We start from the raw sequence: 27,125 nt of genomic DNA on the forward strand, positions 1-27,125 counted from the left end.
GTCACAACTGGGGGCTGCTACTGGCATCTAGTGGATAGAGACCTGGGATGCTAACATCTTGCCACACAGGATGGTCCCCACAACAGAGAATTATTTATTCAAATACCAGGGCTCCACTTCTGTGGGCCCTGCTGTAATACCACTCCGATGAGTCCATTCTTTAGGAAAAAAAGCTGAGGGGCCCACAGGAGTGGGGAGAAGTTGGGGTTAGAATAGGAAGGATCTCAGACCACATTATGCATATAGGTGACAAGTGGGGGAGAGAAATTCTGAACAGCATAGAGAAGACTCTGCAGGAAGGAGATCTGTGCTCCATTAGTGATGTCTGCCCTGGGTGAGGGTATTAGGAGAATTGTCAGATTTCACATTTGTCAGTCTTGTGTCTAGGACAGGGTCTCATGCAAACGCCCACAGGGCCATGCTGGAAGATGAGTGCAGCAGCAGGTTGGGTGATGGGAAACAGGGGAGCACCCTCTCTGGGTAAAGATGAGAGTTGCCACTCTCCTACAGCCGTTTGCAGCCTTGTGGGAATTTGAGACAAGTAGTCAGTTTTTTCAAAAGAAGCTGGGAACTGGGATTTTAATGGGAAATCTGATATTCAAACGTGGTCTGAATTTTCTCAAAGCCCACTGTAGGCCAAACTAAACATGCCTGAGGGCCATCAGTTTGAGACCCATGGAGTGGAGTTAGAGCTCAATAGCACACAGGAAGTAACTGCATTAATCTTTGTTGAAGGTTGTTGGTGAGTTCAGGGAGACTGCAGGCTGGGCCCTCACACCCTGGAGTGGGGTCTGTGTGGGCAAGAACATTGGCTTCCCCTCTGTGGTTTCTCTCCCCCACTGTTGCATCAGGCCTGTTTACAACAGGCTGTAGCAACTTGGTTTTTGCTTCAACTTCCTCCATGGTGGGGGCTGGGTGAGAACTGGGCACCTTTTTTCAAGGTTTAAAAGCTGGGTGGGGATTGGTGGTAGGGGGAGTGTTTTTCAGATGATTGATTAATCAAACACATTTATTGTGGATCTACTACGTGCTGGGCCCAGTCTTAGGCCCTGGGGATAAGTGACCTAGATAGATAAACATCATTGCTTTCTTCGAACTGACATTCTGATGGGGGAGATGGACGGTAGACTGTTGAATGGACATACATAATGTTCATAGTGGCAGGTGCTGCGAAGAAAACAGGATAGAAGTAGGGACAGATAATTTAGTTAGGATGGTCTTGGAAGGATGAATGTGCCTCAGAGACTTTGCATTGATTTTCCCTCTACCTAGAATGCCCTTCTCTCAGATACCCACACAACTGCTCCCTTGCCTCAGTCCCTGAAAAGCTGCTGTCAGCTGATGGTCATTGGTGCCTATTTGGTGCCAACAGTAATCCCCAATTTGGGGTGAGATGAAGGGGGGAAACTGTTCAGTGCAAACAGCTCACTTGTGATACAGCAGGGCTGTGAAATAGCTCAGCAGTGTTAGAGCTCAGTTACAATACAGCATGGCAGTGGAACAGCTTGGCTGTGGAACAGCATAGCTGCGAGGTGGCTCTGGGGGGAGGGAGCAAGTGGTGCAGCTGGGCCTCTGTCGAGGAAGAGCCCTGCTCTTCTCCAGCCCACTGAGACAGCTCTGACCACACAGCTTCCCTGTTACAGGTCCAGCCTGGTAAACACAGTCTTTGGTGGGCTTCCCCAACTGAGGGCAGCTGACTTTCCTGCCTCTGGTCCCTGATTGGTCTGTCCTCATGCAAATGAGGACTCCAAATCCTCACAGTTTAATTGGTCCAAAAGGCAGGGTCTTGACTGGTTGGAATGGAGCCACTCTGATTGGTCAATGAAGATGCTAATGAGGCTATAGGTGCACATCCCTGATTGGACAGGGAAAGCCTCAGCCCTATTGGTTGAGGTATGGTTTCGGGAACTCCTTTATAAGGGCCGGCTCAGAGGGCAGGCAGTTCGGCCTGGAGGTGGGCCATTCAGTGCAGGCCTTTCTGTGAAGCATGGTTTGTCCGTGCTTGGAGTGGCCCCTAGGCTCTGTTTTTAAATTTGCCACCACAAGTCCATCTTGGTAGGTCTTTTCTTTTTCGGGGTCAGCACTGTTCAAATGTCATCTCCTCAGAGAGGCTTTCACTGAACATCTCTGTGAAATAGCTCCACAACCCTGTCCCTCTCTGTTCCCTCATCCTGCTTTATTTTTCTTCATACCTGCTATTTTATTTAAAAACCTATTTGTAGTCTGTCTTGCCATTGCTCCATGAGGCAGAAATTCCATCTGATTTGTTCTTTCCCTGATGTGTTGTTGGCTCCTAGCACAGCACCCGGCATATAGTGGGTGTGCAGTCAGTGTTGACTAAATGAATGAATGCAGGAATGAATAAACCCCCCATCGAAAGGTCACGTCTTGTATCTCCCGTGCCCGGCTTGATGCCTGGTGCACAGTGCGCCTTGGGTAACGTTTGTTGGCGTGGGGAGTACCTGGTGATGGCTTTCTCCCCCCAGAATATAATCATAAGCAATTTCTTGTTTCCTTTTGTAGTCCAGTCCACCTCTCTTGGCCCAGCCCCTGTACCACTTCTTACAGGAAATCTTTGTAGTAACAAAATTTTTACCTGCATCATCTTGCTTAAACATCCACAACTGCCTCTTTTTTTTTTTGGATGAAGCAATAAAAGAGAAGTTCAGTGACTCATTGAGTTCACGTGGTTGGCAGTCGGATGGAGTGAGGTGGAGGAGTGTGCTGACGAGGCAGCAAATGGTGGTGGTGATGGGGATGTGGTGGCACACTACGGTTTATAAAGCCTTCCCCCCTCATTTCACCCCAGGGGACTTGGAAGTAGTCGAGAATAGAACTGTTTTTAGGATGGAAAAACCAAATAACAATAAGTAAAAATAATGTAGGGTAAATGTAAAAGTCCCTGGCACATAGTAGGAGGTCTGTAAATGAGGTTGATCCAATTGCAGACGTTTTCTTAGGAAACAGTGGGTTTATGTTTATCTACATCAGGGCTCGGACTCCCCGAGGATACTTTATATACTCCACTGCCAGCACCTGCAGTCCTTTGCCTGGTGGCTTTGTCTGGCCAGCAGGGTGGCATCTGCACTTACTGGGCAGACCTGAAGTGCAAGGGAATTAATACCCCCTCCTGCCCTCAACCAGAGACCAACAGGACTGGTGTATAAGTGTCCCAACTCCCTCACCTCCTCGGGGCATCACTCAGAAGTGTGTGCTCTAAACTGGCTCCTGGTCCTCAAAGGGATTGAGCCCCGTCACCTGCCCTGACCACTTGCTTGGTCTCATTTCCTGTATTGGCTGCCCTTCCCTGCCTGTGTTTGTGGGGCCATCTCCCAAGTCAGCTCCTTGCACTCAAATCCTTGTCTCAGGGTTTGCTTCTGGGGAACCAGCCCAAGGCTCCTGTCATGGTAAACCTGCTAGAATGTGCTCCCAGGCCGCACTGCATATGCAGCTGTGATAGAAGTGGTTGGTACTTGATTCACTGACGTAGCTTATGCTTTGTAGACATTTAAGTCAAGATGTATTAATTATGACAGCACAGTTTTCTTTTTGAATTTGGAGCTAGCACTCATGTTTTTTAAGGCCTCCAGTGTTTTCATACGTCAAGGAATGGTGCCTCCTGTGCCGAGGCCAGCGGTAAGGGGCCCACTCTTGTTCAGGGACATGGAATTAAAAATGCTCACCCTTTCCGTGCTCATATTGAGCACATATTGGGCACCTCCTGTGATCCTGGCACTGAGCTGGATCTGGGGGCTCCCAGCTTGTGGGTGAAGGGAAACACAGAGGCACTGGGCTGCTGACAGTCTGTGTCGCTTTTAATTCTCACTTTAGCACCTTGAAAAGTGAAGCCCTCTTACCCAGACACAAAGCCTGGCTGTCTGACCCCAGAGCCCTGTTGGTGATTCATGCCCCAGTTTTCTTTTTCCTAAAGAGGGGATCCTCACAGCACAGCTCATGGGATTGTAGGAAGGACAGACAAGCTTGTCATCAGTCACCCACTGAGCCCATTTTTACTGAGCTCTGCCCTGTGCGAGGCACTGGTCTAGGCCCAGGGGTGGATGCCGCATGCATAAGCCACTGCCCCCCTAGAGCTGACATTGCAGGGGGCAAATGGGCAATAGGCAAAAGAATAGATAAGTGTAGGCGGAGGTAAGTGCTGCAGGAGGAGATAAGGAAGGACAAGATAGAGTGGAGGGGAAGGGTGGGCTTCTGTTTTGAGTGGGGCAGTGGGAGAAGGCCTCTCAGAAGTGACATTTGATTCTAGATGGGAATGAAATAAGGGAAGGGCCCTGTGGATATCTGAAGACAGCCTTCCAGACAAAGGGAACAGCAAATGCAAAGGCCCTGAGGTAGGACTGTGCTTGGCATATTCATGAAACACTATAGAGGCCTCAACTGTAGCTTGTTGTTAGTGCTTACAGGAAGCCATTCAACTGTTAAAGACACAACACAGTGCAACATATTTGTGCTGTTACTATAGAATAACATGAATTATGTATAAAATGTATAATTCATAATGTGCTGTTTGAGATATGACATGAAGGAATGTTATCTTCTCTCAGTCCTCTCCGGTACAACAGCTATGACTGAGTATATAACCTTCTTTGGAGATGACGTCTGAAATCTGAAATTTGGGTCTTTTGGAAAAGCTAGTTCTGGGCCAGTGAGTCTCTGTTCCTAGCATAGGCCTGCCCCAAAGGTGGTACTTGCTGAGAATGGAGTGGGGAGGTTTTTAATCTTAGCCTGGATGGTGGTAGCGGCTGTGGATGGGGAAAGGCCTTTTATTCTGCCCCAGGTTGTGGAAGAGCCGTGCCAGCTTGTGGGGGCTGGCCAGGATGGGCACCTTCCTGGGGGAAACTTTGTGGTTTCCAGAGTCAACACGGAGAAGGAGGGGTGGGCAGCTCAGAGGCCCCACTACAGAAGGAAAGCCTTGTCATCCCATACTGCCTGGCTCTTGCTATCCTCTCTGCCTGCAGACACTGCCCTTTTCACACAGGGACACGTGTCCTCCAGGAAGAGAATGCAGACTAGCCTCCTGAGGGAGGTGATAATTGAGGAAAGATGCCGAAGAAGTGATAATTGGGGCAGGCGAGAGAGCCTAGTACATTTAGTAACTTCCCTTGTCCAAAAAAACCCATTTATGTTACAAAAGGACTTTTGATTTAAAGGTAGCATGTTCATTGTAGAACTTTGGAAAAAACAGAAATGAGGAAAGAAGGAAATTGGAATCACTGGTAATTCCACTCTCAAAATTAGGTTTCATGGGTATAGATAAAGCCCAAATAATAGTGCTTTAAATGAGATGAAAGTTTTTTTCTTTCTCACTAAATTATAGGCAGCTCTGAGCAGATATGTTTATGGTTAGAGACATAAACTTCTGTGTTGCTACTTTATTCTATTCAACACATGGCTTTCGCTTCATGGTGCAAGACGGCTGCCTGACCTCCAGGCATCACATTTGCTATCTAAGCAGTAGGAAGGAAGAACAGCAGAAAAGAATCCTTCTTTCCTGTTTCTCTCCTCATCCCTAAGGATACTTTCAAGCAGTTGTACATAATACATCTACTTATACCCCACTATCCCAAACTCAGTCACCTGGCTACCTAGCTGTAAGGGAAGCTGGGAAATACAGCCTTTATTCTAAAATCTGGGGTTCTCTTTCTAAAGGAAAAGGAGAGACCAGATATTGGGGGACAGCTAGTAATCTTGGCCATTGTCTTGCACAGTTTAGGGTATTTTATACTTTTTTTCTATGCTCATGTAGAGATAATTTATTTAACCAGCAATTAGATTATATTTTATGTACTCTTCTGTAACTTGGGTTATTTTCACAGTTAGAGATACATCAACAGCCTTTTTTTTTTGTATCATTAAATGGACTTCTGCAAAGCAGTTTTAGCATGATTTGCTTTTGTCGAGGTGGACAATTTACTTAACTGAACGTCAAGTGATAGAATTATACATCAGATATTGAAGTTAAATCTTGTTGCCATGTGTGAGATTTATTTTTCCCTGTGGGAGAAATGCCTACCACTTGAATGGATGGAGCATAGCATTTGGGCTTTGAAGGAGTCAGTGGGCATTTGGGGGCTCTCCAAACTGTGGCCTGTGTGGGGTTGCTTAGAGCAGGCTATGCAAAGCCCTCCTGTGCTGTTGTTACTACTAATTTATTATTATTACTTGGACTCAGACCCCTGCTATTCCATGACTCTGGACCCCAGTCACCCAGACCACATGGGAGGATGGGGTCCTTAGGGCACCCCCTTTCCTCTGTCCTTGCTATGGTCTGGGGCTGCCCTGCCTCCCATCTCCCCTCCCTTCTAACTGGTCCTCTGGCCCTCTCAGTTTTCACCATATGTCTGGTGAGATCACCCTGGGCAAGACAGGGATGTCCTTGGGGGCATCTAGGCCGCTCCCCTCAGTGATCAGGCTGCCAGCTAGTCTCAGAGAGTGACTTCGAGGCTTCTTTGTGTCCTCATTATCTCCAGGGAGAGATTTATCCTTCCAAAGCTGTGGCTACAGGTTCCAGACAGATGGCAGTTCCCCGGGGACACCCCACAGGGCAGCTGCTACCTGTTTTATGCTTATGCGGTGTGTTGTCTACAGTTACTCACTGATGATGTGTGTTGGGGACTAATCAGCAGGCCAGTCTGCCTGGATTTGAGGCCCAGCTCTGCCCCTTCTGGCTGTGTGGCTCTGGGTCAACCAAGAGATGTGGGTGCTGGTGGCTGAAAGTGGTACTGGCGTGCACCCCTGGGGCAAGGGGTGTGGCTGGGGTCTGGATGGCAGGTGCTGCCAAGTGTATGTATTGATGTGGATAAATGTGGAAGATGTCATGAATGGGAAAAGCAAGTTGCTCGAAGCACATCATTTTTAGAGACGTGTGTCTTTCATCATGTAAAACAATATTCTTTATTGCTTCTCGATTCACTCGCGTGTGGTAAGGGAGCAGGGCCCCGTCTCCAGGACCAGCAGTGCCTTGCAGGGAGCGCAGGTGCACAGGTGGCCCACCTCTCTCTGTAGTGATTCATTTCTTCCTGTTTCTATGGGGGAGTATTCACGTGGTATTTGGGTAAAGTGAACTAACCCTAGGTGCTCGCTGAGGAGGCTTCGCATGTGCATTCACCTGAGTGCCCACCGCTGGGATCAAGGAGGACATTTCCAGTACCCCTGAGGGTTCCCTTGTACCCCTTCCCATCTGCACGTCCCCAGATTTGATAAATTTCTTTTTGAAAATAGTTTAAAGCAAACTTGGCTTAATGCTAAGATTTGCCCAAGCTGGGCAATGATGCGTCTGTGGGCGGTTTGTTAAATTTTTCTTTATCTTTTTCTGGATCCTTGATGTGTTTCATTCTCGTCATCAGAGAAAGCAGAGGAGGACCTGGGCAGACGCAGGGCAGTGGCTCAGGCAGAGGTGCGGCGCGGACACGGCGTGGACAGAGATTCCACGGCCGAAGCAGAGCCTCAGGCAGCCCGGGGAACCCTGAGAACAGCCTCATCTCAACTGGAGGTTTCCAGGAGGAGCGCTGCTTTTGGCCGACTGTCCCAAAGCTGTCAGGACTGGGACAAGCAGTTGCCCCAGTGGGTCCCTTCAGTCCTCGCCTGCACAGAGGGCACTGGTGCCACCTGGAAAAGCCGGTGGTGCCTTGGGTAGCACGAGGCTGGGCCCATAGCCGCTGCCTGCTCATTCTTTCCGGGTCATGAATTGCCCATGGAGCCCATCACACTGGCCTGTTTGCGGCTCCTCTGTGGGTGGCCTGAGCCTCTCATTGTCCCAGCACAATAGTGGTGGCCCTGCTCCTATGAAGAAACCGGGACAGGAAGCCCCGATCTAGGTCAGCCTCACTGCACGCTCAGTTTCCTGCTCCCTCTTGGCTGTGCTCTGCGAGGCCGCCTTTGTCTCCCTCTAGTCTGGTGAGACTGGAGGCTGGATTTCCCGGCAGCGCCACAGGTCTTGTCGAAACATCCTTAGGGACTCCTGTTCCCTCCACCCATTGTCCCTTAAGAAGAAAAGTCAGCAGGTTACCAGGCGGCCCAAGTGAGGCTCCTGCCATGTGTCAGGCGCTGTGCCAAGCACGTTCTATCCCTTTGATTTCTGAGTGCTTACTGAGTGCCAGGCACTGGTGTAGGCCCTGGGGTGACAGCTGGAACAAGGGAGGCAAGGTTCTTGCCCTCATGGAGCTTCCATTCACTTTATCCTGATACATTCTGGAAGGTAGGAGAGTATTACTGTGCTCTCCATATTTGTAAAGAGTAAACTTCACACAGAAAAGAGTGAAAGAGACTCAGAGAGGCTAAAATACTTTCCTGAGGTCACATGCAGCAGGGAGGAGAGGATTGCAGTTTAAACCAGACCATCAGTTTCCAAACCTGGCCTCGGTTGTTGGATTAGGGTAAAAGTTTCATCCCAGCCATGCTCCCTTCTTACGTTGGCCTCTCCCTTAGGAGCTGATGTAGATTGCTTAACCTTAGTCTTTTTATTTGTCAACTTTGCTTTTAATGCAAGATGGAAAGCGATAAGTATATGAAGATAGGAGGGCCTCTTGGAGATGACATTTGAGCTGAAGCCAGATGAATGAGAAGAAGCTGGCCCATGGGAGAGCTAGGGGAGAATATCCTGCTAGTAGGAAGAGCATTTGCAAAAGTCCTGAGGAAAGAATGTGCCTGGCAGGTGGAAGGAATAGAGAGAATGAAGGTGTGGCTGAAGATTACTGAGGTGTGGGGGGATGGAATGCTGGAAGGTGAGTTCAGAGAGATTGACTAGGACAAGGTCATGGGGACCTTATGTGCTGTGGAAGGATTTAGACTTTTCATTATTTTTTGAAATATATTTTTATTGATTTCAGAGAGAGGAAAGGAGAGGGAGAGAGAGATAGAAACATCAATGATGAGTCATTGATCGTCTGCCTCCTACACGCCCCCGACTGGGGATCGAGCCCGCAACTTGGGCATGTGCCCTGACTGGGAATCGAACCCTGATCGCCTGGATCCTAGGTCGATGCTCAACCACTGAGCCATGCCCGGCTGGGCAGGATTTGAACTTTTTAAAGTGAGTGGGAGGCATGGAGAGTTTTAAGCCATGGATTGACAGGATCTGATTTAAATATTTGAAAGGATCCCTCTAGCTGGCTGTGCGGAGAAAGGCCTTTTGGTGGGGGGCAAGGGGAACAGGGAGGAGGTTACTGCATTAGTCCAGGCAGGAAATGATGATGATTTGGACCAGGTGGGTGGCGGAGGAGGTGGGGATAAGTTGTCAAATTTTAATACATGCTGAAGGTGAAGTGGATAGCATTTGCTGACAGATGGAAATGAAGTGTCAGGGAAAGAGAGAGGGCAAGGGCAACTGGGGTGGGTGGGGTGGGTTGGCTGGAGCACCGGCAGAGGTGCCGTTCATCAGGCTGGGAAGAGCTTGGTGTGGGCTGGAGGGAGGATCAGGAACTCGGTTTTGGATGGGTTAAATTTGAGATGCCCCTTGGACACCCAGGTGGGGATGTTGAGTCGGCAGAAATCCAGGTAGGAGTTTGGATATTAGGGGAGAAGTCCAGGCTGGGGATGTAAACACAGGTCGAGGGGACTGCCCTGCAGTGAGTGTGGACAAAGGCAAGGCTGCCTTGCTCTGTGTCCCTGACTTTCTTCTCTGTGACCCGCCATTTGGAGACCTGCAGGTGGCCAGCTCCTTGTGACAGTCACGGGCGTCCCTCCGGGTGACGGGAAAGGATCCGACAGCCATCTGTGGAGGGCTAGCCTCCTTCCTGCCACCTTTCCCTGCTTCCCTCCATCCTGGACCATCCCCTCCATCTCCCCACCACTCAGAGATCTCCCCAGACAAGCGTGGTTGAATGAGACATGCTCTTAATTAACCTGCAGCTGAGCTCTGTGACAGGAACAGTGTGTGCTCATCCAGCCCCCCTCCTGGAGTTCCTGTGCTATAAGCAGCCACTGCAGGAAGGGTGACTGGCTGGCCACCATATCTCCTCCTGGCCCTGTGGCCATGACAGGACCATGAAGTCATTTTTGCAGGGTCTCCACCTGGCTGTTGCCAGGTCAACCTGGGGCTAAGTCCTAGAATCTGGGCAAACCAGACGGGGCTTGCCGTGCATGACTGGCCTTGGTCTCCCTCCGGTGCTGTCTCCCATTTCCCCCTTTCTGTTCCATATTTGTTCTGTCCCTTTGCCCATCCACTGGACCTTCTCAGTAGCTCTTCCTCTGTCAACTCTCCCACCCACACCAGCCAGGCCACCATCATCTCTCAGCTTGATGGCACCCCTCTACTCTGGTCCCCCTACTTGCATGCTCAACCCTTAATATCCAGTTCCTCACAGAAGCAGAGGGCTCTTTTGCCAACATTTAAAAATTGGGAGACTTTGGTTTTAAGAAATCCTAACCTCTGGCTCTCTTGGGGAAAAAGCAACCACCACCCAAAAAACCAAAACCCAGAACATCTGGTGATATTGGGCTTGCTGCTTTCCCACCGGGCCACACTTGTAGGGGACTAGTGGCCACTCCTTACATGGGTGTGCGCTGCTCATTCCCCACAGTCCCCATTGCTCCTCTCTTTGTCGCCTGTCACATCACTGAGGAGAGAAATGATTTTTCTGTTCCGAGGCCCTGAAAAAAGTGGCAGACTGCCTGTGCTCCATCCATACAGTAGGATCTTGGGCAGCTGTAAAAAGAGAATGAGATGCTTCCTGTGTGATGATAGGAAGGGATCTCTAAGCTATAGCAAGTGGAAAAAGCAGGGCCAGCACACCCTGTTTTTGCTGCTATTTTTTGGAATGTAAAAAGGGAAAAAAATAAGAATATATATATATATGTGTGTGTGTGTATATGTGTATATACATGTGTGTTTTATTTTTCCAGCTTTATTGAGATATATTTAACATATAACATTGTATAAATTTAAGGTGTACAATGTGTTGGCTTCATATACCTATATATTGCAAAATGATTACCATCGCAGTGTAAATTTCAAGTATGTAATACAGCATTATTAACTGTAATCGCCAGCTGCACATTAAATCCCTAGAACGTGTTCATCTTATAACTGGCCATTTGTACTCTTTGACTAGCATGTGTGTGTATTTTTTACATGAAGATCTTCTGGAAGGATATACTAGGAACTAGTAGCTGTGGTTCCTGTGGGGGGGGGGGGGGAGGGACTAGATGGATGGGGCCAGGGGTGTTAGAAAGAGATTTTTTGTATTTTTGACTTTTGAGCCGTATGAATATGTTACTATTTAGAAGGCCCATGGGTGGTGAAGCGGGGCAGGCTTCGTGGTGTTTTCTGCACAGAGCTTGGTGTAGCAGATGCTCAATAAACATTTGTTGACTGAATGGCAGAATAGTTTTCTCTTTTTCACTGCCTGTGTCCCTGGACTGTGGTACCTCCCAGGTCCTAGTTGGCATTTGAACTTGTGACTTTTCTTTCGGGCCATCCCTGGGAGATCAAGGTGTGGCCACTCACATCTTCCTGCTTCTCTCCTCCAGGCGTTCCTGTACCGCATCCGGCAGAACGTGGCGGACTCAGTGGAGAAGGGCCTCACGGAGGAGAACGTCAAGGTGGGGACACTTGGGTCGGCCCCTTTGCAGATGGTCCCTGCTGCCGCGTGCCTTGCTTCCTCCTGGGGCAATGCTTAGAGTGTGCTCGGGGGTCTGGGGTGCATTCACCATGCTGGCAGCTGGTTTTGTCTTCCTGCAGCGTGCTCCTGCAGCCCCTAGAGGCCTCTCAGTCCTGTGAGCAAACTGTGCTTAGTGGATGTCAGGAGAAGTCAACCTCAGGCTTCCACTCTCCAACTCAAGACTTTCTCCCTTTGCTCAACATGACCATCCTGTCTTCCAACCTCCTCATGCCAGGCCCCCTGGCTTCTAGCCAGCGGAAAATCCCTTCCCAGGCGCCCCTGGGAGCCTCACACCTCCAGCCCCTGCCCTGGGCATTGAATGTGGAGGCAGGGCACATGAATAATTGGGTCCAGGCTTCGTTTTGGCAGTGGCTCTGGGGAGTTTCGGGAGGATGTCAATAGGCCCTCTGTGTGCATGGTGGAGGCCCCAGTGCTCCCCAGGGCCTGGCTTTCTTGTATGACCTCACTCTTTGGGAAGCTGCCTTCAGTCCTTGGGGCTCCAGGGTCCTGGTCCCAGAGAAGGGGAGACAGGGCAGGAAGGGGGTCAGAGGTGCCAGCATGTACAACACACAAAGGACTTGGTAAAGCAGGACCTCTCCCCCCGCCCCACCCCTGCCTGCCCGCATGTCCTGATCAATCTGGAGAGTAACCTGGCACATTGACAATTCTGGGCCCAGTTTTTTGGATAAGAAAGTTGAGGCTTAGAGATGTAAAGAGACTTGTTCAGGGTCACTGCATGGCTGGTCCCTGGTAGTGCTGGCATTGGAGGTTTTCATACATTCATTCATTCACTCATTCATTCAGCAAGTATTTACTGAGTATTTATTGTTTATGACATCTATTATTATAATTTATTACAACTTAGAAGTTATTATAATTTCAAATCCTAAGTGTAGGCTCCTCTGTGCCCCATCCCAGTAAATGCCCCTCCCCAAGGATACCTGCTGATTGGTTAGCACTGATTGGTTTTTGACTGTCCTTGAATTTTATGTAAAAATGAGCTCTTCCATCATGTCTGCTGTCTTTTGCTCAGTTATGTCTGTGAGATTTTCCCATGTTGTGTGTAACCACGATCCATTCTTTTTCATTGCTGTGTAGTATTCCACAGTATGGATGTACCACAGTTTACTCATCTGTTCTCCTGTGGGTGGACATTTGAGTTACTTCCAGGTTTGGCTACTATCACCATTCTTGTTACATCTTTCGGTAGACACAGGCTCTCATTTCTTTTGGGTGAAAGCTGAGGAGACAGTATTTGTTTTGAAATTTTACAGCCATTCCTTGAAGCAAGTATAACAGTAGGATATATCATATGTGTCTGACAGAAGCAGAGATTCAACCATATGATCTTGACAGAACGAGAGAGAGAAAACTAACCAAACAATGTGGGTGATTCTTCCAGCCACTTCTTGGGATGAGCGTCCCCCCAGGGTGAGGCCTGGTGCTCTCAGACTACAGCAGTTGAGGAGTGGTCTTCAGCCCCTCAGCCTTCCCTGCCCACACTCAGGCCATCTCCCTCTGCACGCTCTCTGGGGCATTCTTGGGGTCCATGGGGCTGATCTTTATTCCTTCAGGTCTTGACTCAAATGTCACCTCAGAGTGGCTGTCCCTGGCTTTTGTATTTAAATTTGCAAACTACTTCTGCCCTGCCCTGGGACTTACTTCCTGTTTTGTTTGTCTCTTATTGCTTCTTATCACCTAGAAAACTATAGTTTTTTGTTTGTTGTCTGTCCCCTTGCACTAGAATGTCACCTCCATGGGGGCAGGCACTTGTCTCTTCCCTGCTGTATCCCCAGGGCCTCTAACAGTGCCTGGCACATAGTAGGTGCTCAGTCAGTACTTGCTGAATGAATGAATGCATAAGAAACCATAGAAGGAACCATGAACCAGTAGTAACACCTGTCATCTCAAGCCACAGTGGGTGGGGAGTGGAGAGATGGGTGGGAGAGGAACTCCTCACCGAATTTATTTTACTGTGTTTTGATTTTTGAATGTGTGAGTGCCTTCTTCAAAATTAAATTGAAAATGCATCTGTTTAAGAAGATTTGACTTTGGGTGGTGGGCACACAATGCAATGTACAGATGATGTATCATAGAAATATATACTTGAAATCTATATAATTTTATTAACCAATGTCACCTCAACAAATTTAATAAAAAATGCATCTGTTTTTATTTTATTTTAAAGAAACAGAAAAAGGAACCTAAAGTAAATGAAAGTCTCCCCTGATTCTCCTTCCCAGGGGCCCTTATAGTTACTAGTTTTTGTCCCTGTCCAGGTCGCCCCTGCTACTGCCAGCAAAGAGAGGAGTTTTTTTTGTATGTGTTATTTTACACAAATGGGCCAACACTGGAATTCTGTTTGGCACCATGATTCCTCCCACTCAACAATATATATCAAGGTTCATTCCAGGATCCATAACCATACATCAGATCTGTAGATTATTTTCATAGGCCACATAATATTTCAGTGTGTGGAATGTAGTTAAGTGTAACCAGTCCAGTTTATTTAACTATTTGATGAGTCCTCATTAATGAACATTTGGCCTTTCCCCCAGTCTTTTGCTACTGTAAATAATATATGTTCATGGCCATCCACCCAGTTCTCAGCCTCGGCACGGTTAACACTTTGGGCTGGACAGTTCTTTGCTGTGGGGGTCTGTCCCATGTGTTGTATGTTTAGCAGCATCACTGGCCTCTACCTATGAGATGCCAGTAGCATCTTCCTCCCCGTTTTGTGACAAACAAAAATGTCCCCAGGCATTGGCAAATGTCATTTGGGAGGCAAAACTGCTCCTAATTGGAAGTGACTGATTGAAAGGTCAAATTTTGAAATGTAGAATTGCTGGATGAGAGTGTATGTGCATTTCCAGCTTTATAGATTCATAAGGAGAAACGGGCACTCATATATTTGTGAGTTGAAACGACACTTTCAAACACCCTTCCCTATTGTATTTTCTTCTACCACATCATTTTAATGGGTGCATCAAAGTACCCTGATTATTTTAAAAACCAGTCTTATGGCTGGACATGCTGGGTGTGGCCATGATGAAGACTGTGATGAATGTCTAATACATTCTTTGCACGCTGAGTGTGCAACTCAGTTCTGCTGTGTGCAACTCAGTTCTGCTGCTTACTGGATATGTGTGTGACCTTGGCAATGCTAATTATCTTCTCTGAGCCTGCGTTCTTCTTGTACAAGTTGGCGATAATAATAGTTTCTATCTCACGGAGTTAGAGTGAGGATTAGATGCCATAATGTGTATAAAGGTCTTAGCACAGGATTAGGCATTAATCCTGTTTAGTTAATGTCGGCAGTATTTTTTGTTATCATTGTTTTCATTAGTGTAAACTGGCTCCAGGGTGTGAGAGTGTCCGTTTCACCACGCCCTCACCTGCTCTGGCTGGGAGTTATGCACTTTTTTTCTGTGCCTTGATTGATGCTGTCCTCCGGCCTCACTTTTCCTCACAGATCCTATTCTCAAACATCGAAGACATCTTGGAAGTTCATAAGGATTTCTTGGCTGCCTTGGAGTATTGTTTACATCCGGAGCCTCAGTCTCAGCACGAACTTGGGAACGTTTTCTTAAGATTCGTGAGTATAGTGCCCCAGCCCTTGTCGGAGCCTATAGCTTTGGGGAAGTGGGCTTCTCCCCTGATTGAGAAGTAGGGATAATCATGCCCCCCTCCTTGGGCTGATGGAAAGACCCAAAGGGATAAAGCAATAAAGCATATAACATAGAGCAGTGGTTTTCAGCTAGGGGGTGGTTTTGCCCCTGGGGATGTTAGGCTATGTCTAGAGACATTTTTTGTTGTTACAGTTTGGGGGTGGCTCTGGCTTCTAGTGGGTGGAGGCCAGGGATGCCACCAAACATCCTCTAATGCACAGGGCAGCCCCCACGACAGCATTATTTGACCTCAACTGTAAGCCCGTCGAGAGTGAGAAACGCTGGTATATAGTAAGCTCTGGGTCCGTGTTGGCCCTCACGTAGTCATTGTCATCATCATCACTAACTCTCTTCTCTAAAGGATCACATCTTGATGGTCAGAGTCTAGGATGACACAGGCTGGTGTAGCTCTGCCCTCGGAGTTACAGCCCAGGGGAAGCCACTCGCTCATACTCTGTTGGGAGGGCAGTGTTCCCAGCCAGGCTGCTGAGCTGCTCATAAGCTGTGTTACGCTCAGTGAGTTGTTTTAATTTGTTTGTGTCTCAGTGTCCTCACCTGTAAAATGGGTAAAAAACTAGACCTACCTGTGATGTTGTTGAGGATCGAGTGAACTAATGTAAGGAGAGTGTTCAGATCAGCTCTTGGCACATGGTAAGTGCTCAGTAAATGTTGGATGCTATTGCCCTGACTGGTGTACTCAGTGGTTAGAGCGTCGGCCCACTGATCTGTCCTTGCATCAAGACTAGCATCCAGTCCTAAGCTTACTCAACAGGCAAGCAACCTGAGAGAAAGGTTAAATCCAAGGTCATGACTGTATAGGTGGAAGAGCTGGGATTTGAACCCTCCTAATGGCAAAGCCAGACTTCACTGATTCACACGCTGTAATTTTTGCTGTATCTGGGTACCCTTCATATTATCTGTTTTATCATTTAAGAAATAGATTTTCTTAAAAAAAACTTAAATTCCATTTAAAAAGGGAAATTTGCATCATCATTGGAAATGGAAAATGATTGCTATAAATAGAAGGTAACCATAAAAAGAATGCAATAGAAACCAAACTGAGTTACCGCATTCTGTCTAGAAACTCCCCACCTGGGTTTCTGAGCCTGAGGCCTGCCCAGCTTCGATCAAAGGGGAGATAAACAGGGTTAGATGGTGTTTGAGTCATATCACACTGAGCCGAGACCCCCCCCTGAGGTAACTGGAACAATTGAAAAAGGAATCACCTTTCTCTGTGTGTGATTCAGTGTTTTTAAGTTAGAACCATCATTTTAATTGAAAATTGTCACCCCCTCTTTCCCATGCACATGGAGGAGTGCACTGACTACTTTTCATAAGCAGCCACTGCTATAGGCTGAGTTTCTGGAAGCTGGAGATTTACGTGCAGGGGGTTGGAAGCAGCTGAAGGAGAGGTTGCACAGTCCCCACCAGGAGGAACTCAAGCCGGGGTGGCTTCATGTCTTCCCAGATTGCAGCAATAGCGGTAGGCCTTTGTACCCTGCACTGCCCAGTCCCTGTATGTGGACTGTCCTGGGAGTGTGTGTAAAGCCTCAGCCCACGGCAGTTCCCGGGGAGGAACTCAGTGGGGCTGTGGGTGCCTTGGTCCTGATGGGGCCCATGTGGCTCATCCCAGAGTCCACCACAACCCCAGGGCAGGGTCTTCAGGCCAGCCTCCTGCGCAGGTTTGTTCACTCCCTGCCGAGGTGGCATCTAGGTGCTGGAGTGGTAGTTGGGTCCAGAGCTCTGCGGACAGGCTCTCAGGAGAGAAAGGGCAACATCAGACCCAATGGGCTTTGGCTGACAGACCAGCCCATGGTGGGTTCCACCCCCCTGTCAGTGGAACAGTGGGAGAATCCCTCACTCCCTCACCCCAGACCCAGCCACTGCTGCTGACATGATCACAGGCTGGCCCTGAGCGAACATTCTCTTGGTGCCAGGCCCTGTTCTCAGTGCTATGTGTGTATGAATTCATTAAAACTCCCCAACAACCTTAAACAGTAGGTATTGTTATACCCACTTTACAGACGAGGAAACAAGCCGAGAGAGGTTAAGCCATGGTGCAACCTCACACAGCCAGGAAATGGAGCCAGGATTTGAGCCCATGTAGTTTGGCTCCAGGGTTTGTGTTTTTCACCTTCTTATATGGTAATGTCTCCTGAAATACATACTAAGCACCTACTGTGTGCTAGGCACAATACTAGGCCCCGAGGATGCTGCCCTAAATAAGACAAACTTGCTCCCTACTGCCATGAGGCTCATAGACCAGAGAAGCGGAGGGTGAGGGAGTTAATAACAGAGGCAGTCGTTTCAGATGGAGACATAGGTGGTGAAGAACGTAAATGTAGGTGTGAGAGGGAGTGACTTGACTCAAGGTCGGCTGACATTGGGAAGTTAGGGACAGGTGGCTGGGTTTAGCAAGTTAAAACAGCCAGGACAGCTGAGTAAATTTGGCTTTCAGGTAAATGACAAATACATTTTTAGTATGTCTCATGCAGTATTTGGGACATACTTATACTTAAAAGTTATTTCTTCATTCACTTAACTGAGTGTCTTGTGTTTTCTCTGGGAACCCTGGTCAGGGTGGGTCTCTGTGGGGAGGTGAGATGGGATGATCTGGGGGAAGGGCAGGGTCCCTGGGGTGGGAGCAGGGAGGCCATGGTGTCCAGAGCAAAGGAGAGATGGAGGAAGTCAGGGGTGTCATGGGGGCCAGAGCCTGTGGAGATTTTATTCTGAGTTTTCAGCAGGGAAGGGGTGTGGTCTGAGTTACTGAGATCCCTGCAGCTGTGTGGATAGGCTGGGGAAACATTGCAAAAGTGAGACTGGGATCTCATACTTCCCTTCCCACCAGAGATGTCCCATGGTCAGCTCCTCCCTTTTGCCAAGTCTCAGTGTTTCAGGGTGTGAAGTGAGTGGCTCAGAGCAAATGGTCTCCGTGGAGCCAGTGTCACCCCCCAGGTACTGTGGACAGCAGCCACCACCTCTGACATTCCTCGAGTCCTCTCTGGGGGCCCAGACCCTCTTACCCAGCTGTCCCCAGCTGGCAGCTGGCCCCTTCCCCTCCATCACAGCCCAAACCCGCAGCCACACGTTCCCTACCCACCATTTGTATGTGTGCACAACTGTTTGTTTCTTCCTGGCAAAACAATCAAAGCCCATGTGGGGCCCATAGGATGAAATTGAACACTTGGATTCTTAGCTGTCAAAAGCAGCATTTCCAGGTTTGCAGGGTCTCGGGCTTGAGACCAGCTGGGTTTGGACTCAATGAAAGGGCATGGGAGTGATGGAACTGGGCTTGGTTTTGAAGAGGGGTGTTGTCATTTGCCAAATTTAACTTCTCCAAGCCTCAAGCCTTGGTCTCTGGGTGTCAGAGAAGGGACTCACGGGATAAGGAATGACACAGCTGTGGCGATCTTATCACTTATTCCCTGTCCGGCATCTGTGGCAGACATCGCTAATCAATGAGAGTATTCTGTCTCTGTGCCCCCTGGGGGCTCCAGAATTCTCACCAGTGTTCCAGCCGGCAGTACCCATTAATTGGGGTTGGCATATGACAATAAACAGATTTGTCTCTGCTTTCTGGCCCAAATCCTTCACAGCACTGATAGAGATGGATAGAGAGACTCTGTCACGTCACCAGGCTTGGGTCCACTTTTTCATTTTCTTGTCCTTTTCGGAGTGTGCATGTATTAGGACTGTCTTTACTGCAAGTGACAAAAACACTAACTCAGATAGGCTTAAACCAAAATAGACTGTATAGCTCATATAAATGAAATGTTCAGGAGTGGGTTGGCTTCAGGCATAGCTGGATCCAGGACCCCCTATGATGTTTTCAGCACTTGGTCTGTCTGTATCTCTGAGCTCTGCTTTCCTCTGTATTGACTTCATTCTTGAGGGGTGGTAAGTGGTGGATGCCTCAGGTGCTGACGGAGGTGGCCCTCAGTGTTTCAGGCTGACACTGATAGCTCAGCAGCAACAGTTCAAAGAGAGCCTTTCTTCACATTGGTTTTAGCATGAGTCCTTGAGAGATGTCATTGGCTCAGTTTGGACCACTGTTGCCAGGACAGGAATCTCTTTGATTGGCTTGGCCTGAGTGACAGGCTCACCTGTGGCGCCTGAGAGTGGACTGGGGTCAGTGGGCTCTGAGTGTAGAGGAGGTTCCTCAGGGAAGAATTAGGAGCTATGACCAGAACAAAATGGGTGCTGGGTGGGTAAAACAACAAATGTTCTGATGAAGAGCCAGGGTGTGGTTGTGGTGGACCAGGGTCTTCTAGAAGGAGTGCGGGGCTGGTTTGGGGGCTTTCAGGCCTTTCTCAGTTCCTCCCTCTGCTTTCTTGCTTTTATTCATCAAATAGTCACAGTGCCTGCACTCTGCTGGGGACTTCAGTTTCTACTGGCACCACAGAAGTGACCTCAGCAAACCCTGCCCCCCTGGAGCTCACAGTGCAGGAGGTGGATGGAGGGAGATGGACAGTGCCCAAATGAGAAGACACACGGGCTCCAAGGCCCACCATATTTCTCAAAGACTGCCTGGTGCCTTCCCCTGGTGGCCTTTTCCAGACCTATGAGTTGACTCAGCTCCCTTTGTCCTCACTCTGCCTGTCTTTTTTTTTTTTTTTTTTCCATCAAACCGACCTATCCGCTGCTCCACCCTGTCATAGACCAGTTCACCAATTGGATAATAAATTTGCTGAAATCATGATGGTAATCATAGCCGCAATGTCAATAACAGCAATAGTAATAGCTAATATTTAATGAGCACTTGCTGTGCACTATTTTAAGCACTTGCTATGAATTCAACTGATAATTCTCACAACAACTTTATTATGGAGAGGTCATTATTCTCTAAAATTTATAGACAGGAATGCAGAGGCTCTGAAACATTATGTGTCTGGCAGCCTCCCTCACATCTTTTTACCTGTGCCTGAGTGAACCCCTGCAGTCCAGACTTCTTTTTTACCCATCTCCATTGGCCTTGATTGGACACAAGTGGAATTAGAAAAAAGGTCTGCTTGGGCAACGTGGGGGTTGCTGGGGTCCCCTCTTCTCCCTCCCTGCGCTTGTGTGTATGAATGTGTCAGGGTCTCAGTGGGTTGCAGACACTGGTTGAGGTGATTGTAGTTGGTGACTCAGTGTGTTTCTCTGTGCTTACCAGTATTGGTGGTGGTGTTTGGAGCATGTAGATTGTGTGTTGTAATGCTTCAGATCGTTTGGTGATTCTTTGGAGTCTGTGTCAGGGTTGTTTGTCCCTGACATGTGTACACTTTGGATAATTATGGCATTGTTTGTTTTGGTATTTTTCCCTATTGATTCATTTTATTGATTGATTTTGTGTTTGTAGCTAATACTTTTAGAGTATTTTGAAATGTTGTGTTTGTTGTGTACCAGGCACTGTTCTCCTTGTTTTACTTATACTGTTATTTAATTTTCCAGCAGCCCAAGAAGTGGGGGGTCTGCTGTTGTGTTCATTTTATAGGTGAGGGAATTGAGGCATAAGTAGGTGAGGCAGCTCGCCCAAGGTCATCCACTACTTAGGAAGCATGGAGCTGGGTTTCCATCCCAGGTGGTCTGGTTCTAGAGTCACTGTGCGCTTCATTACGCTGCAGTGCCCCTCAGAGCTTAGTACGTGCATCTGTGGATCAGGATTTGTACCCATAGCTTTTATCTCCCATTCCCATCCCTATCCCCATCCCATACTCTGACCTTGTGCTGGATGTTGGCATGGACGTTAGGAGAGATTGAATCCTGGTTCTGCCCCTTCACTAGGTGTGAGACCCTGGGCTCATGCCTTTTCCTTGTTTTTCCAATGTGTGGATATGTCGAATTACAGTAATTACCATGTCGGGTTATTGTGAGGGGTTAATGAGTTTACCCTCATTCACGCACTAAGTGCTCAGCCACACTTCGTGTTGGCCATCGCTGTGGCTGTGAGCACTTTGCTGCTCAGGCCGCCTGCTCAGATGGTGCACACGGAGCCCCCAGAGTGCACTGGTGTGCTGGGGCAGCTGATTGATTCTGAAACCCATTCTCTCTCCTCTTTGGTTTCCTCTTTCCTGCAGCCACCCATAGGCAGGATGATTGGGGGCTTGCTTAGAAACAAGATGAGCTGCTTGTTTTGCAGACCCACCTCTTCCTTCCTTTGCTGCTTGGGGTCTTCTGCCCATCCGCCAGACCAAGGTGGAGGCCCTTCCTCCCCAGTGACCTTACCCAGGACATCCTTGTTTGGGGTTTGGCCAGTTGGGAGGCAGTGTTCTGTGAGATTTTTGGAACTGAGAATGCTTGGTGTAGAGCTTCCTGCTAAGAAGGCTCCTGTCCCTTCTACTCCCGGAAACCTTGACTGATGGTTATAGATGTGATGACCCATGGGTGACCTCTGGGCTGGAAAGAGTCCAGCTTTGGGCTTAGGGACATATACAGGTCAACAGAACTACCCCTTTAGCTCAGGACTGCCACTGCTGTGTGGTAGCCACCAGAGATCTACTTGTTCCCCCCAAATCTGGAGCCTGTGTTGACTCTTCTGGTTCATACATACTATACAGGGCTTAGCAAGTATTCATTGAGGATCTCCTGTGTGCCAAGCATTGTACTAGGATCTGGGAATACTTCATTGAACAAGACAGACATATTCACTGCCTTCAGGGAGCTGACAGCCAGTGGGAAGACAACTGATAACCAAATAACCTGGATAATCCAGATTGTAAGAGCACTATAAAGAAAATGAAGCAGATGGGTGGATGATAAGAACACCTGGTCCAGGTGTCATTTAGCTAGGTCCAGGTATCATTTGAGGAGGTGGCAGTCCTGAATGGTGCGAAAGAGCCAGGCCTTGGGGGAAGAGTGTTCTAGGTAGAAAGAATGGCAAGTGCAAAGGCCCTGAGGTAGGAACAGGCTTGGCAGATTTAAGGAGTAGATAGAAGGCCAGTAAGATGAGGCCTGAGAAAGGTAGGGCCACATTGTCTGACCCTTGAAAGTCTAATAAAGTGTTGGATTTCATTCCTAATGTAATAGACCACCATTGGCAGGACACAGTCTGGCTTGTGTTTTAATAGTACAATTGGACATTCATTGAGTACTTACTCCATGCTGAACCCTCACATTTTTAACTCCTTTAATCTTCATAACAACCCCATGAGTTAGGGACTGTTATTAACTCTAGCTTACAGGTGAGGAAACCAAGGCACAGAGAGGACAGGTAACTTGCTCAAGTTCATAGCTGGAAATGCAGAGCCAGGGTTCAAGCCCAGGCCATCTGGCTTTGGTCTGTATACTTGACCCTGGGCCATGCTGCTTCCTGAAAGGTTACTCAGGCTGATGGACTGGGGCAAAAGTGGAAGTGGAGAGACCTGCAGTGAGTGGGAGCCCTTTATACCCGAAATCCCTCCTGCTCTGTAGTCTCTCAGGGTCTGGGGTCTCTCTCTCAGAGTCCTTTCTTCCCTGGCCTGTAGGCCTAGTCGGCAGCACATCTCAGAGCATCTGCCTGCCTGCTGTGACCTGTCTCAGGCTCTGTCCTTGTCTTGCAGAAGGACAAGTTCTGTGTGTATGAGGAATATTGCAGTAACCACGAGAAGGCCCTGCGGCTGCTTGTGGAGCTGAACAAGATCCCTACCGTGCGCGCCTTCCTTTTGGTAAGTTTACCCATCACCCTGCCCCTCTCTTCCGTTTGCTTCAGTCTTGTGCATCCCCAGGCACGAGAGAACTTCATGCTGATACCTCCATGCTGACCCATGCTGCCTGATCCCTTCCTCAGCCGGAGTAATCTGTCTAAAGCAGGGATCGCCAAACGTTCCTGTAAAGGGCCAGAGAGTGAATACTTTTGCCTTTGTGTGTCATACAGCCTGTCAAGCGACTTGACTTTGCTGTTATAACACAAAAACAGCCATAAGTAATATGTAAAGAAATGAGCATGGCTGTGTTCCAATAAAACTTTATTTACAAAAACAGGCAGAGGGCTGGATTTGGCCCTAGGGCCAAGTTGGCCAGTTCCTAGTTAAAGTAATGACTCTAACAAGAGTGGTTGCAATAGTAGTAATGACTGTATTATTTGGGTTATTTAATAAGAAGTAAAAGAAATCCAGTTAAAATTGGCTTAAGCAAAAAAAAAAAAAAAAAAAAAAAAAGACGAATTTACTGGTTCATTTTCCTGGGAAGTTTTAAGACCTGAGAGGGCTTTAGGCACAGCAGCACCTGGGTGTTCAGTTGGTGTCGTTAGGAATGTGTCTCTTGACTTCGCTTTTCTCTGCCTTGGCTGCATTCCCAGGCAGGCTCTCCTCCCATGGTGTCAGTGTGGCCTCCAGCAACTCCACATTTATACCCTCTCATAGCCGAGCGACTCCAGGATAGAGATAACTCTCTTTCCCAGTAGTAAGGCAAAAATCCTGGGTCTCATGCTCATTGGCTCAAGACCTTATCCCTGAGCCAGTTGCTGTAGATAGAGGGATTGGTGGGGGCTCTGATTGATCACTTTTGGAGCTGGAGGGCGGGGTCAACTCCACACACATCACAGGCCCTAAGGTTGTGGTGGACCCTTAAAGGACAATTGGTTTGTACTTGTGGAAGTAAGTTGGGAATGGATGTTGGTCAGGCAAAGCAATAGACATCCGTGCTGGTCTTCCCTATAACCGCAGAGAGCTTCACGTGTGTGTAAAATGGATTCTCATTTGTGATCTCCCTGGAGCTTTACCAGCCCCTTTTTGTTGTGTATGAGTTAAGATATACATTTGTGTGCTTTACAGACATCCCAACTAACAGTGGTTTAAACAAGATAAGCATTTATTTCTCTCCCATGTTCATAATGTGATGCAGACAGTCTGGGGGCTCCAGTGTCAAAGGCCAAGGCCCTAGGGTGTGCCCTCATTGACATGGCCTAAGAAGACCTCTTCCCACTTCTACCCATTCAATGGGATGCAGGATGAGTGAGAAGGAAGGGCCGCCTTTCTCCTTGTAAGGGTACAATAGGAAGCTGCACACATCTCTTCTGCTCACATCTCTTCCGCTCACATCAATGGAGGGTGGGAAACATAGGCTTTATCTGGGCAGCCATGTGCCCAGTTGAAAATCCTGTTGCTGTGGAAGAATATGTTAGGGGACACCTCATGCCTTTGCCAAAGGTGATTTCGATGACTTCAAAATATTAAGCCACTTTCTAAGAGTACATATTTGAAAAATGATTGAGCTTCTTAGGGGTTTGAATCCTGGTCTTTTATCTCTAAATCTCCTACTCATTCAGTCACAGTCGCCCCCCTCCCCCCATACTATTTTCCCTACGGCACATACAGAATTCAGCAAACAAAAGGAGAACAGTTAACTGACATGGCATAAGGAGTGTTAATCATATTTCCAGAGAGCTAAACTATATAATAAAATTCTTAATTGCACTTCTCTCTAATGCACAGTCTCCAACAAAGTATTTCTAGAATTTTGATTCAAAATGTTTGTTTCCTCCACTCGCGAGTTCATGTTGCTTGGCCTGCTTCCAGTGAGCATCTGAGGACGGGCAGGTTGGTTGACTGATTTCCACTTTTGTTGCAAGTGTTTCAAGCATTTGGGACTGATGCTTTTCATTATTGCCGGTAGCTGCGCCTTTACGTTTCCAGTTTTGCTCCATAAAAGAGTCTTGGCAAAAAGCAAAAATAAAGTCATATCATGTAAGACCACACACGACCATGTTTCTGTGACTGACCTGTTGACTTCCAGGCAGCACCACTTAGTGATACTACCCAGACTCTGGGCTCTCTGGCACAGAGCCCCATCCTCCGGGGGTGTCCCCTGGGGCTCCACTGTGTCTTGGGAAGCAGGTGTTTGCAGGGGTTTGGGAAGGGCCTCAAATTTTCTGTCCTTCCTTCTCTTTCTTGCAGTCTTCCTGATGGGCCAAACTGCCCTCTTTCTAGCAGCAGCTGGGCTGGGCCAGCTTGGGCAGGGGGAGGACGTGTGAGGTGCCAGCACATATGCCATCTGTCTCCCTCCTTGCTGGCTTCTCCCAACTTTTGGCCACCTGCAGAAGTGCCATCTCACGTCTATCATGGGCTATTAAGGCATTGGGAACAGAGAGAATCTGGCTTTCCATTCATGATGTGCTGTGCTGTGCTGAAAGATGGGGCGAGAACTTTGTCTTTCTGTGCCTCTGTTTCCTTTTCTGTAAAATGGAGATCATTTATTCATTCAACAGCTTTTTATTGAGTACCTACTGTGTGGTAGGGATCTTTCTAAGTACGGGGATACAACAGTGACCAGGGCAAGAAAAGCCCCTACTTTTATGGAGTGACTATTCAAGTAGGGGAGACTTACATAGTATGCTATGTGGCATTAAGTTCTCTGCAGGAAATAAAGTAAGTTAAGGATGACGGGCTATTTTGAGGGATTAGTGTGGTGCCTGCTATTTTAGATTGGTCTTTGGGAAAACGGTGTCTTAGGTGACACTTCAGCAGAGACCTGGATAAAAGTAAGAGAGAGAGGCAAGGGGTCTGAAGGGGAAAGCTTTCCAGGTAGATGAACTGCAAGTGCAAAGGCCCAGAGGTAGAAGTGTTTTTGAGGAATAGCAAGAAGGCCATGGTTGCTGGAATGGAGAGTGTAAGAGGAACAGTGGAAGGAAGTGAGAACGAAGGAGCATTTGATAATGGAGAGGATCTGAGATTTTTACAGAGCTTTTCTATTGCAGTCTAGCATTCATGTGCTGAATGTACTCACAGCATGATGAATATTTACGTATGTGTACACTCATGAAACCTCCACCAAGGTCAGGATTTAGAACATTCCCTTTACTGCAGAGGGTTCCTTGTCCCCTTTCTCCGTCATGCCCCTCTTTGCATCCAGAGGTAACCCCGATGCTGATTCTCTTACCAAACATTAGTTTTGCCTACTCTAGAATTTTTCACAAATGGAATTATACAGGATGCTTTTGTGTCTGGCTTCCTTTGCTCAACATAATGTCTGCGAGATCTGTGCATGTTGGAGCATGTGGCAGTGTTTTCAATAGAATATTCAATTTTAGTCAGAGTGCGATGGGAAGCCCTGGGTGGGTTTTGAGCAAAGGAATGACTTGAGCTAATTTGCATTTTGAAAGGCCTGCTGCCTGGCAGTGTGAGGCCAGAAGCAAGGGAAGCAGGGGGACTGGTATAAGTGTCCTGGGGCTGCCGTTAACGGTGACCACAAACTGGGTGGTTTAAAACAACAGAATTTATTCTTTCATAGTCCTGGAGGCCAGAAAGATGAAATCAGGCATTGGTGGCGGGGTCTCTGCTCCCTGCAAAGGCTCTAGGGCAGGGTCCTGCCTTTCCTCTGCCAGCTTCTGGTGGCCTCAGGCGTTCCTTGGCTTGTGGACGCATAACTCCAATCTCTGCCTCTCTCTTCACGTGGCCTTTTTCTCTTTTCCTCTCCTCTTCTAATAAGGACATGAGTCAGATGATGTAGGGCCACACTAATCTAGTATAGCCTCATCTTAATTTAACTAATTGTATCCCTAAAGACTGTATTTCCAAATTATGTCATAGTCTGAGATTCTGGGTGGGAGTGGCATTTTGGGGGACACCCTTCACCCACTACAAGGCTGCTGCCACAGTGCAGGCAGATGATGGTAGTGAGGATGGGGCAGTGGTGGTGCTGCAAGAGGTGGTTGGAATCAGAGAGGGTTTGAGGGTCCAGCTGACTGATTTGCAGGATGGTTGGTTTGGGGGAGTAACTGAACGAGAGGAGTTAAAGATGACTCCAGGGTTTTGGGCCCAAACAAGTGGAAGAATGGAGTTGAAGTTTCCTGAGATGGTGAAGGCTGGGTTAGGAGTAGGTAAGAGAGAAAATTAAAAAGGCCATTTTGGAGACATGCAGGTGGGGATTTGGGCAGAGAATCAGA

At 48.0% G+C, this 27,125-nt stretch overlaps 1 protein-coding gene across 1 annotated transcript in view; it reads left to right on the plus strand.

Annotated features, from left to right (window-relative positions):
- PREX1 (phosphatidylinositol-3,4,5-trisphosphate dependent Rac exchange factor 1) overlaps positions 1 to 27,125 on the plus strand; it is a 158,030-nt gene that overhangs the window by 52,605 nt on the left and 78,300 nt on the right. The window contains exons 2-4 of the mRNA XM_016197354.2: positions 11,488 to 11,559; positions 15,091 to 15,213; positions 22,804 to 22,908. Coding sequence (XP_016052840.2) covers positions 11,488 to 11,559; positions 15,091 to 15,213; positions 22,804 to 22,908 — 300 coding nt within the window. The remainder of the gene's footprint in view (positions 1 to 11,487; positions 11,560 to 15,090; positions 15,214 to 22,803; positions 22,909 to 27,125) is intronic.

This window comes from Miniopterus natalensis, chromosome 7, assembly GCF_054644295.1.
Source record: "Miniopterus natalensis isolate mMinNat1 chromosome 7, mMinNat1.hap1, whole genome shotgun sequence".
Lineage (NCBI taxonomy): Eukaryota > Metazoa > Chordata > Mammalia > Chiroptera > Miniopteridae > Miniopterus > Miniopterus natalensis.